At 36.3% G+C, this 12716-nt stretch overlaps 1 protein-coding gene across 7 annotated transcripts in view; it reads left to right on the top strand.

Moving 5' to 3' along the window:
- LOC129747357 (kinesin-like protein KIF12) overlaps window positions 1–11862 on the top strand; it is an 83866-nt gene extending 72004 nt beyond the window's left edge. For 6 of the 7 annotated variants that reach the window (XM_055741514.1, XM_055741513.1, XM_055741511.1 and 3 more), the window contains 5 exons: window positions 36–502; window positions 8489–8731; window positions 8799–8960; window positions 9061–9336; window positions 11564–11862. In XM_055741514.1, coding sequence (XP_055597489.1) covers window positions 36–502; window positions 8489–8731; window positions 8799–8960; window positions 9061–9325 — 1137 coding nt within the window. In that variant the 3' untranslated portion in view covers window positions 9326–9336; window positions 11564–11862. The remainder of the gene's footprint in view (window positions 1–35; window positions 503–8488; window positions 8732–8798; window positions 8961–9060; window positions 9337–11563) is intronic. The other variant, XM_055741516.1, reaches the window with a different exon arrangement.
- Window positions 11863–12716: the final 854 nt, after the last annotated feature.

Genomic DNA, 12716 nt, shown 5'->3' with positions numbered 1-12716 from the left:
TAACCTCAAACCACTTTAATGCATTTTATCTCCAGATTGCCTGCATATCTCCGGCTCGATCGAACATAACCGAAACGTTGAACACGCTACGCTATGCCGCTCGAGCGAAAAAGATTCGAACCAAACCGATCATCGTGATGGACCCGAGGGAAGCGTTGATTCTGAGCCTGAAGCGGGAAATCGGAGCACTACAGGTGGAAAATGAACACCTTCGATCGGCGCTGAATCTGCAGTCGGAATCCCAGGAAATCAACAGCCAGATAGACTTCCTCGAACGGCGGCCTGCGGCAGTTCGAACACCACCAAAGGTCGATCTCGACAAGATAACCGATATGGAAAGCAACGAGCTCAAGGAACTGGTCAAGTTGTACATGCTGGAGAATCAAGCCCTGCGGACGGAGAATTCCGAACTGTACAGCACCAGGGACATGGTGATGCGTGACCAGGAACTGGTCTGTCGGGAGAACGAAAGACTGCTCAAAAAGTTGGAGGATGTGAATTCGTAAGTAGTGGAAAAAATAGGCCTTGCTGAGGACTGTACTCGAAAAAATGCTACACCACAGATTGAGCAAATCATTCCCAAAATTTTCGGTCGAAGCTTCTTATTTGAAAACAATCCAACAAATCACTTGCCAGATAGTCACAGAATTTCGCCCATATCATATATTAAGGTGATAGAAGGTGCTTATATTTTTTCGAGTAAAGTCCTTAAATCCCTGAAAATTTAGAAAAATATTTTATTAGTTTTTTCCAGTTTGTTCTAGTTTTTGAGATTCCAAGTTTAAATTTTGAGAACAGGTTGAAACTCGTTAATAAAATTTGTACACATTTTTAAGCATAACTGAAGAATATTGCTTATTTTGAATTTTCGTATACATATCTTCAGCAAACTTGTAAATCTAGATAAAATACACATTTTGTTGAACAAACGAAGTCAAATAAACTTCATCAATTGATTCAAGCATTGTAAAATTTCAAAAAAATTAGCAAAAAATTATAAATTTTAAGACTTTTTTGTAATTTTGGGACCCTGGATGAATTTTCCCTAGAAATTACCTCTACATGTTGATAGCTGTTATTTTTATCTACAACTTTGAAATGGAAGGAAAATTCCGAGGGGTTTACGATTTATAAACCATATAAAAAGTATTTTATTTTCGAAATATCAGAAATGTTTAAAATTTGTTTTGAAACTCCCGAAGAAGCCAAAAGCAACTTTTCGATGAGATCGGAAAACGCTTCTGGAGGGTTTGTAAGTTTTCATGTTCTTCAAAACAAGTGAAGAGTGAATTTGTTTCCAACTGTGTTTTACACTGTGTTATTTGACTGAGTCGATTTAAGGTCCTTTTGTAATTTCTCAAACCCTGGGGTATAAAAAGCTTCATTTTGGTTCAAAACTCATCCATGATTTTTTACAGAATTTTTAAGTAACGTTTACATGAGTAAATTTGAACTTTTAGGTTTGTATGGGAAAATTTAATATTTTGTACTGAAAAATCAACATCATTTTTGATTCTCCTGTCGATTGACAATACGGTTGTTTCATTGGAGTGTAGCTGGAAGCCTGGAATCCTTCCGTTTGGAGTTCAGAAATTTCCAGAACTTTTTTGGATTGCGACGAAGCTCACTCTGAAAAGATCCACATAACGGCGCGCGATAGCAAATTCGATTGTATATTCGGTATTGTTTAGTCGCAGCGTTCAATTAGCTTCTGACGAATGGACATCTAGAGTTACTAAACCTCCGCAACAATTTCGAACGCATCTTTTTCAGCCGCTTGAAGTGAGCATCATTAGTACAAGGGGGTCGGAGAGGAGGTCGCACCAGGTGTAAGGATTCCTCAAAAGCGTCATCTAGAATTGCGCTCAATGTACTAACAGCCACATCGCCCACATCTACTTCAGTACAACTTTAAATGTCAGACCAGTCAACTCCAGACAGAAACGGTTCATCGTATCAAAATCCACACGATTGAAGTCACGAGCTAATGCATCGAAATTCTCAACAATAGCGATGGGCGATGAGACACGGAAATGAAATTTCGAACTCCAAAGGAGGGTGCTACACGTCTATAGGGACAACGACATCGCTGGCTTCGATTATCTATGGGGCTAATCAAAATAAAATCATCCGAGGCAACCAAATCCAGCGTACGATTTTGAGAGTTTCGTATCCCGTTACGTTGACTCACTCCATTCAATGTCATTCCATCCAAGAGTGAAGCACTAGCTGTATTTAACGAACACACACATATAGGATCTAAGTGAAACTTCATGTTTCTTTGAAGAGATCTAATTTACTTAACTTTAAGGCGTACAATCTTTCAAGGATATTATGGCTAGCATCTTACAAATGCTAAAACCACCAGACCACAGAAAGAGCACTATATGTGCCGTGATCGGGATTCGATCTCATGGACTCTGGCTTAGAAGACTGGAATGCTATCCTCTAGGCCACGACCGGCGGCATGTATTGAACTGTATTTATCACTGAAGCAGACTCTAATACCATGTTGCTGTTGCTTTGACCATGAATCCAGATTAGTTGCAGAGTGCCGTTGTCTAGCCGCTGATAACGCGTCAACATGTAAATCGATGACTGATCCATCGTGACTTTTTCCGGTGGTACATATGCTGTCCCGATCAAAAATGAGCTGTTATCATATGATACTCTCACCCACAAATTTTCTATGCTGTCAATATCAAAATTTACGATTGATGAGCTAAGCTTGAAGTGCTAATGTCTCTATTTAGTTGTTTCCGAGCAATGACGAAGAAAGAATTTCATTGATGTGTTTCTGCTTTGCACAATAAACTGTGAATCATAAGAAATCCTGAAGGGGCAAAAGTACGAATGATATAAAGGGTGATACGGTCAAAATTTTATCAATATCAACTTGACTTATTTCTTGCCAAATCAGACGTTACAAATGTAATTAAAGTGTTTGGGGATCGTTTGTCGACAGCCAGGAAGTCTGGATTGGAGGGAAATCGAAAACCGGAAGCCGCTGAGACGACAAAGAGAGTTGCCGGTAGTTTCAAGCAAAACCCTAACCTCTTTCTGCGAGAAGCCGCAAATAAGCTGGGTGTATCGTCTACAACCGTGCATCGAACCGAAAAACGAGCCGGATTATCGACTTACAAGAAGGTAGTGACTCCAAATCGCGATCCCGGAGACTGTACACGACGATGCTGACGAAGTTTGACTGCGTGGTAATGAACGACGAAACCTACGTCAAAGCCGACTACAAGCAGCTTCCGGGACAGGCAAAAGGAAGGGGAAAGGTAGCAGATATTTTCAAGCACATGAAACTGTCAAAGTTCGCGAAGAAATATCTGGTTTGGCAAGCCATCTGTACCTGTGGCTTGAAAAGCAGAATTTTCATAGCTTCCGGGACTGTCAACCAGGCTTCGGACGCATCTCAGAGCAATACAAGAGCGGTGTAACTTTCTGCTCCGCTCTTTCAATGTTGTTGTGAGCGGAGCAAGACTGGTTGATTGGAGCAGAGTGACAATACACACAGGGAGCGTTTTTCGTCACTCACGAAACACTCAATATTTAACTGAGTACTCTATAAGTGCGTCTCCCAAAGTGCACTCTGGAAGTGTACACATAGTGCGTACAAGTAAAAAATTGATGGTGTTGTTCGCTATGGTTCATTTTTTTGCTGTTTTTTCCGAAGATGAATTAAAAAGATAATAACATAAAATCGGAATAAACAAAACGTTTTGGTTAAAAAATTGGCATTCAATAACAAGCTTTTATTCCCTAACCAGTCAAGGGGTAATCTCTTCTCGATTAGGTCCAAATTTGCAACTTTTGAAAATGCGAAATTGCGAAGTTTGTCATTTTGAGATTTCGATGATTGCGTGATGACCTGCTTAAATTTTATTTTTGTATATATACTGCTTTTGGAAACCATGTCACAAAAACCGATACGGCAAACCATCCATTTTGTCTAATTTTTAATGCATAAGTTGATTGCTTCGAATTAAAAGCTATTATTTTTCGTTTTTATACAGGAGCCACTCAAACATTGTTTTCAAATTGAAGGAGTATTTTCATTACGAGATCTTTGTTTTGGATTTGGCTTATTTTAAAATCATAAAAATGACACCAACGATCTTGGATTAGGCACGTTTATTCTCCTGAGTGTGTTAAAGTTCCATAAAATTGGGATAGGTTAAAAAAAAACGAAAAAAAATAAATTGAAAATATTTCAAGAAAAATAAAATCTTCCTTTTTGAGGTAATTTATTTTCGAATTACTGTGAGTTATAAAATTAAGTAAATTGGTTTTTTTTCTTTCTAAAATTTCTAAACGAAATTTCAATAATAAATAATTCAAGATATTTTTCTTAATTTCCGAGCGGTTAGCGTGGTAAGATAGTAATTGCTAGTCAACCGATGGCATGGGTTCGATTCCCATCTCTTTACTTGATGTAAAATATTATTTAGTTAATTTTTTTTTCTTTTGGTTATTTCGTTATTTTTATAATTTTTAACTTTCTGGTCAATTTTTCATTTTGTGACTTTTGAAACTCTGTGTTATTTGTCGGTAAAACTAAAGGTGTATTTATATTTTTTCAAATATTTAAGTACAATCCTTATGGAAAATTTAATAATTTATTTTCGGTTTTCTTGGCAGTTGGATAAGTCTGAAACTGTTGTAAACTTTTACAGATGTGTACATGATAACACTTTTCCTTTGCCTTCTTCCGGGGGGATGCTTTGGGTTGCCGGCTATTGTCTACATTTCACACTTCTGCTTTGTTACATGGAAAACGGTTGGATAGGATAGGATAATGAATGGGTACCAGGATTGCAAAGATATAGAAGGACCACTAGAGTTCCCCAAAATTGTTGGAAAATTTAAAAAAAAAAGTAAAATGTTATATGTGGCAGGCTAAAATTGTACCTAGGCCTAGTACAAGATCTCAAAACAAATTTGAGCAAGATCGGAACCACGGGAAGGGGATGGGATTTTGAGACATTTTGTTCGGGAGGAACATGAAATTTTTTATCGTGTTCCCCTCCGGTTGATTACTTTTGAATACGGTTTTTCTTAAAGCTTAAATTATGACAAATATTTCAGAGTAGTTCAGGCGAAACTGTAGAATATAGTTGGATTATTTGATCTCCGTTTTCATTTTTCATCATATCTTTTGAGAAAAATTAACCCTCTGGAACCCCATTTTTTCCCTGAAAATTCTCAAAAGCTTTGTTTTAAGATTATTAACAACTTTTGTTTAAGGAGGAGGATTGAGGATTTGAGGATTTTTTTGATAATTTTTACTCAAATCGCATAACTACAGGGGCTAAGAAACATGACTTTCTTTTCTTTTTCGGTTGTAGTTTTTACACACTTCAATTATTTCCCAAATAGGATTGACTCATTTTGATATAGTTCTTAGCAAAGATGTTACACAATTAACTGCGATAATTTAAATTATAGGAAAAGAAAATATTGTACGTACCACAACACTGTACAACATTGTACATATGTTTGAAGCTTTTTTTTTCAAATCGAGAATGAAGATAACTATCGTTTTACTGTCTGTAATTTAAACAAAGTGTTTTATTCGAGTAAGAGTGAATTGTGTTGAAGTTTGAAGTTGCTTATTTAATGAATTTATCAAATAAAAAAAAGTCTCAGATAGTTGTGAAACAATTTTGACAAGAATTATATAAAAAAATTTCTTTGGGTCATTCTTAGAAGATTTCCAAATTCATGAATTTTATGAAGTGTGTAAAACAAACAACCGAAAAAGTACTGAAAGACATGATGCTCAGCCCCTGTAGTTATGCGATTTTAGTAAAAATAATCAAAATATTTCTTATACGATACAATTTTTCATATCAAATTGAGCGTTCCGGTTGGGCCGGTCGAACATTCTGACGCCTCTGTAATAGTGATGAATATCATCCTTTAAAATATTAGCCTGTTTTTAAAGCTCAATAACTTTTATATCCTAACTTTAATCGTATTACTGTCTTGGAATGAAATATTTGTCATAATTTGAGCTTCAAGAAAAACTGTATTTAAAAGAAATCAACTGGAGGGGATTTTCTTCCCAAAAAAATGTCTCAAAATTCCATACAAACTTCAGGCTCGTTAAGCGATCCCTACTCGTGGTCCGATCTGGCCCAGGCAGTGCCAGGCGTTTAATGCAATATCTGAGACATTTGGCACCAAACATTCATCAATATGTAGGTACGTACAAGTTTGATTTTGAAAATTGGTTGATGGAATTTTCCCCATTAATTCATTGTTACACTGATGTATGTTTATGTGATTGAGTTAAGGTGAAAATGATTATTTAACATTACATTAATTTCATAAAATTTTTTGAATATGAACCTCTGCAAAGACGCGCTTACGAGCTGTGTTTTCAAAGCGCTGCCTAAAAGAATCCATTTGCGAGCGTCTGTTTTGTTACGATGGGAAGGACGGTTTCCTAAAACACACTTAACTTCCCTGAGTGCTTACACTAAGAGAACACTCTAAGAGCAACACTGGCGGAGCACACATCACTCATGTAAGTGAGTGTCGATCATTTATTTTTCGGGAAGCTTGAGCAGAGTGTGTGCGGTTTGCCGCTCACAAGAGTGTGGGTTCCACATCTCTTTGTGAAGCTTTGCTCTTACACTTATGAGCGATACCTCAGGAGCCGTCCGAAGCCTGACAGTGTCAACCAAGAAATTTACATGAAAGAGTGTTTGAATAAACGTCTGCTGCCACGCAACCACGTAACGGCCGGATTTGGCATTTTGCCATTACGTGGTTGCCATGGAGTGGTACGCCGCAGGTGGTTCCCAAGGACAAGAACCCTCCCAACACGCCAGAGCTCCGCCCAATTGAGAAATACTGGGCTATTGTCAAGCGGAACCTAAAGAAGACCAAAAACACTGCTAAGGACGAGCAGCAGTTCACTGAATATTTTTCCTGAATTTTATACTAATTAAACTTGAAAAAGAAATTTAATTTGATTTTTTAAATAAACGATTTCACCGATTTACACACGTTTTCCCTTGACCAAATTTTGACCGTATCACCCTTTACAAAGACCACCAAATTCAATCTGAACGGAAATTTTGTTCTAATATTTCTGTTTCTACAATCACCTGCTCGTACAAAAGAAAAATCTGAGCCACGATGAAAACTGGATTCCGTAATCATGTGAAATATGGGCAATTATTGAAGAATTCCGAACTCGTGCAGGTTGGTCGCCCATGCATGGGATTTGTGTCAGAAGTGAATGCAGAAGCTGCTGCTGGAAGCAAAGATTGATATAAAATAATTCTTTACTTGACTTCATTCAGAAAAGTGGAATTTTGAATGGTCGTACTTTAACCCCACATCATTCGAACTTTTGCCCCAGGGCTGGGATAAAAGTTCGTTTCAATAGAAGTTAGGCATTTTCACTACTGCCTAACAAATCCGTCGTTCGATTATCTTCGTAATTTTTTAGAAGAGAGGTATAAGTCTAAGAAATCGAATGCTGTTCTTGTTTGTTTTGGGTGAACAACTGCATTTTTTAAAAAAATGATAGCACTAAGCTCGTACTTTTATTTTTTTTCTATAGGAATTTAACCCATTAAGGTCATTCTTCCTCGGTCGTACTTTAACCCTACCCTACTTTACATGATAAACCAGCCCTGTCGAAAAAGCTCAAATGATCTTCAAACGTAAGCATCAAAGATCAAGATAATACACATACCATTTGAAACAATATGTAAAAGTGTATACGCGAATTCTTGTAAATCAGATTGAGATCACACTCTTTAATAAAGCATGATTTTCTCTCGGAGCCACTCTCTGGAGCCACTCTTTTAAACCAAACTTACGAATTTATGAGTATATCGTCTTATTTGATTTTCTCGTCGGTTGAGACGAGAGGATTTAGGTTTTTTTGTCCGACTCGACTGTTTTTGCAGATTAAATTCTATAATTTAGGCCTTGTTCAACCAAAGATAAATTAAAACTGAAAGATCATGTCAAAAGGCTTGAAAACTCTGTTACAGAGAATTTCGTTCTGCCACTTGGATGAAGTTTTTATTTGACACCAACTCCGCAATTAAACTTTTTTTACAACGATGGCATGTCAGACATAGAGTAAGCAACCAAAAATGGAAAAGTTAGCACTCGAAGTGGTCTTCTTCGGTATTAACATGCTATTGATGGTTAACAATTGATAATTCTATAAGTATTTTAACTCGTTAGACGAAAGCGTTTCTACTAGTTAATTTATTCCGTTAAGTTGATAAACTCTGAATTCTTTTGCATTTCACTGCAAGGAAGGAGTTTATCAATTGAAATCTCGTTTGTACAAGTGCAGTTCAGAGAGTTGGTTCGGTCTTATTCGATTCGCTTATTCTGTTTAAAAATTCAGTAAGCTAAGTCTACTTTTGATTCAAATTTTCTATTTTATCAGCTTCAAAAGTGAATAGGTATTGAATTCTTGCTACTAAATTGATTTTACTTTTAGGGTGTGTTGCCGTTCGCCAATAATTCCCGCGAGGCCGACCTTTTCGGCAGAAATGTTGAACCTCTCGGCCAGCGGCGAAGACATCTCCAATGTGTGGCAAAATGCGCTCAGTGCCAGCAGCGATAGCATGGGCAGCGTTGGACGGATCAAGACCGATTCGCTGGACGGACGAGTATCAGCGAACGAGAACAAAATCCCGGAACTGCTGCAGAAGGAGCTGGACAAACGAAGAATTGGCGACAGGTTGGTTTGGTTTAAACTTTTGAAGCCGAAAGAACATACTAACAATGGAATTATTTAAAATTTGCAGCATCAACTTGATTGCGAACAACCTTAAAAGACACAATTCCTGGGAAAACAACAATCGCTCGCCTGGTACTCAGAGTGTGAAACTTGCATCTCGGAAGGGTTCGGCGGACAGCAGACACTCCGATCAATCCCAAAGACGAGCTTCTCAGACTCGGATCATAGAGTAAGTCGGATTCCGTGTTATGTTTTTTTTCTTCTATAAAAATATCAGAGTTTTTCGATGTTTTGAGGATATATGATTTTAAAAAATTTGCAATTTCTAGCCTTAAAGTTCGTTCATTTCCGTATTCGCCTGACGGGCTCGGTTCGTCTTGGTCCCTGAACCGACGACCGGCCAGTAGTAGTGTTAGCACAACCCTCGCTACCAATTCGCTCAACAATCGGCAATCGCCTTTGCTGTTGAGGAAGCAGAACAATATGCTTAGCAAAAGTCGTTCTACAGACGAGAGTCTTCTGCCGATGAAACGCAACATTTTCGGCAGTTTGGTTTCGCTAAATGCAGACAACGAGGCACCGTCGTTGACTTGAATGGTTCTGTTGTATGTAAAACCTATAGAGTAGATTTTGTTTTCAGTCAATGATATGAGACGAGCCAAACTCAAAGTCGAAGTACCAATCTGATGAATATTGAGTAAACACTTAAAGAGCTTACCCCTATTTTGGTTACACTAAGGCCTGAGCTAAGAAAAAACTGGTTAGGCCAGATCTCGCAGGCACTACTGAACCAATTGTAACGAACTGAACACCATTGAATTTCTTGGAGTGTCAAAATTGTCGTGCAAACCTTTAATTTTAAAAGCTTTCAAAATTATTGTCCTACAGCTGCCGTAAAAAAACCTTTAAAGGGTATTTCAATTATTAATTTTACAGTTTTCATATTCTGGAAAACGTTGATTTTTATAATGTGTTTATTTTATTTTATTTTATTTGACTTAAAGGTTTGGAGTAAAAATTGTTCGAAAGTATTTCGAAAAACTGTCAGGTTCCTCCGCATTTCCTTTGCACGGTCATATTTCTTCGGAATCTTTAGAAAATCCCTACAACTTGTATGTATATTAGCGAGAGAAAACGGCGAGCGTTAAGTTCATCTGTGCGATAAGCAGAGTGGGATGGTTCTTCAACAGCAAAAAGCACGGTAGTTGAGCGTACTGACAGCCACTATCACCACAAGCGTTCTCTCGAATGGTTTGTCCTCTTAATTGCCAGCCAAGTTTTTGATTCTCACAGAAAATTTAAGAATCGAGCAACAGATGTACAAATTTTGACATTTTTCGATGCCGTAAAAAACTTTATCCAGTATGGCGGATTGGCTTGATGATACCACCTAAATACAAACTTTTTATTATCCTATACTAACACTGTTAGTGTAAAAATATTTTTCGGACAATCGCCTAATTTTTTTAAATAAATATTTTTATAATTAAGTTATTCGTCTGGGCTAAAATGCATCTAAATGCAAATCAAATCTTCACCTTTTAAATTTTGTTTTAACAATCGCTGAAATATGATTTTTATGCATACCGCGTTTGTTAATTTCAAAATTTCATCCATCCAAACATTAATTTTGAGGATTTTCGGTAGTAGAATGTTTTGTAGTGCTTTTCACCCCTAAATGTATGCAGCACCCATATGCTTTTTCTTTAAAAACATTCTTGACAGAAAATGTAAAATTTAATTGAAACAAAACCAAAAATTATTGAAACTGGTGCTTTATGCGTTATGACCTCACAAATATACATTTTCCAACGTTTTCATTTAATTTTTCATTAAAAACTAAATATGTTGCAACTCATCCCTTTTTCTAAGTGGGGTGAAAATCGCATGTTTTATAAATTAAAAAATAACTGGTAAAACCCATAATTTTTTTTAACTACGTCAATTTGATGTCCTATCAACTTTAAAACTTTTGATGCACAAGTGGTGTGCTTATCTATCGACGTTGAGTTTTTAGAATCCATTGAAGTTAAAAAGTGTTGCATTATTTCCCAGTTGAAGGTAGCTTTCATATTCCTTAAAGGAGTGATTCATTTCGGTGTTGCAACATCAAATGGGCTACAACATGGTATTTTTGGCAGAATATATCGCGATGTAAACAACTTCAAAAAGCTTATTTACGATTTTTCATGAAGAAATTTACTTCTAATTTTTTTTTTAAATGCTTCGACATTATGAAAAGCTGAAAAAAACGTGCATGCGTTTTGATGTGCTATTTCGTGATTTCCGTTGAAAAATGGCAAAGGTATGTTGCATTTGAAGTATCTATAATTTAATTTTATTAACGAAAATTTTTTACCTTAAATATCTTAGACAGTAAAAATTTAGTAAATCTGAAAAAATATACCAGAAATGACTCTCAGCGCAAATTACCGGGTAATAAAATAATTCCCCATATATCTCTAAAAATTTTGAATTAAGAATGAAATGAAGTTCTACAATCTTTACGTAACTCAACAAGATCAAATTGGTGAAAATCAGTTGAGTGGACCCACTTTTTTGGGAAAATCTTTAAGTGTTAACTAATCAAAGTTATAATCGTCTCAAATCAACTGAAGTTAATGTAGATTTCGCATGTTTAGCGTTTGATAGTTCTGGAAAGATTTGTTTGCATTATGTTTTGACCCGTAGCTGTTTCGTAAATTGTCCTGTCAGCAACTCTTTCATCAAGCCACGTGTTTAATAGTTACGTTACCAATAGACCATCCATTGTTGATCTTTTGACTAGAGCTGTACTCAACAATAATTTCTATGTTCTGTCTATCTTTTCAGTATGATCAGCTAAACGATGCCTTTCTACACACTGCTCGCAAGCTTTATTTTCACCCAGACGTCAGTACAAGGTGTGCTCGTAATGGATTTTTAATTCTCAGCGCAGGAACAAGTGATAATCGTGATTGGTACAAGATTAATCTAGGATACGCATATCGTAATGATGAATGCCATTAGTGAGAGTTGGAATCGAGTGTGTTTTATAGATAGATTGAAACGGTTGATATCTCGAACTGTGGAGACAGTAAAATGATCTGTGAATTTCAAGTTACCTACCTACTTACCAATAAACAATGAAAAACAGAAACATTATAGAAGTTTTACTTTGAGCATTCATTATCCCTGAAGTCATAAAATGTGTTTGAAAAAAGATCAATCAGTGTCTTGTTAATTACCACTGATTTAAACAGATATTCACACCTCGAACCAGATTAAGATATAGCTCTAAAAATCGTAAAAAAAAACTAAAATCATTAGGTGGAATATCTGACAATATGAGTTTCCATGGATATTGCGTATTTTTTAAGGGTTGGCGAAATAATTCTATTCTGTATTGTAAATACTTTTCAAATTTCAGAACCGTTTTTCTCTGTTCGGTATTTCCGTTCCATTCATCGTAATAAAAACTCACAACAGTAACATAAATAAATCATGCAAATGAATTAGTTTTGAAGCTCAAAATTTCTATGAAGATTTTAAACGGTTGTCGCGTGGTGTACAATACCTTTGCCATTGAATATCCAGTGGCTCATAATTTAGGGGAGAGTGGGGATACTTGATCCCGTTTTCTTATTTTCACCATATCTTTTTGGAAAAATTTAGCAAATTGCCGTTGACATTTTCTGACAGCTTGTAACTTCAAGTTTCTATGCTCCAAAAATTAGAACGATACTTGAACCCGTTGATGAACTAGAAGCATTTTCGTGGGAGTAAAAAAATTGCAATTTTTCTGAAGTTTGGGGAGACTTGATCCCCTATTGAAGGAGACTTGATCTTTTATTCAGGAAGCAATAATCCTTGTATAAAAATCAAACAAAACCCAAAGATAGAATGTTAATCGACTATTTTGGTCATGTTTGTCTCATTTCACTATTTATAGTAGACATAGGAAGAAAATTCTATAACTTTGTCTCAACGCTAATAACATTGCATA

The sequence above is a fragment of the Uranotaenia lowii genome, chromosome 2 (assembly GCF_029784155.1).
Source record: "Uranotaenia lowii strain MFRU-FL chromosome 2, ASM2978415v1, whole genome shotgun sequence".
Classification (NCBI taxonomy): domain Eukaryota; kingdom Metazoa; phylum Arthropoda; class Insecta; order Diptera; family Culicidae; genus Uranotaenia; species Uranotaenia lowii.
The sequence above is the reverse complement of the archived record's forward strand: the minus strand, read 5'-3'. Positions and strand labels throughout refer to the sequence as shown.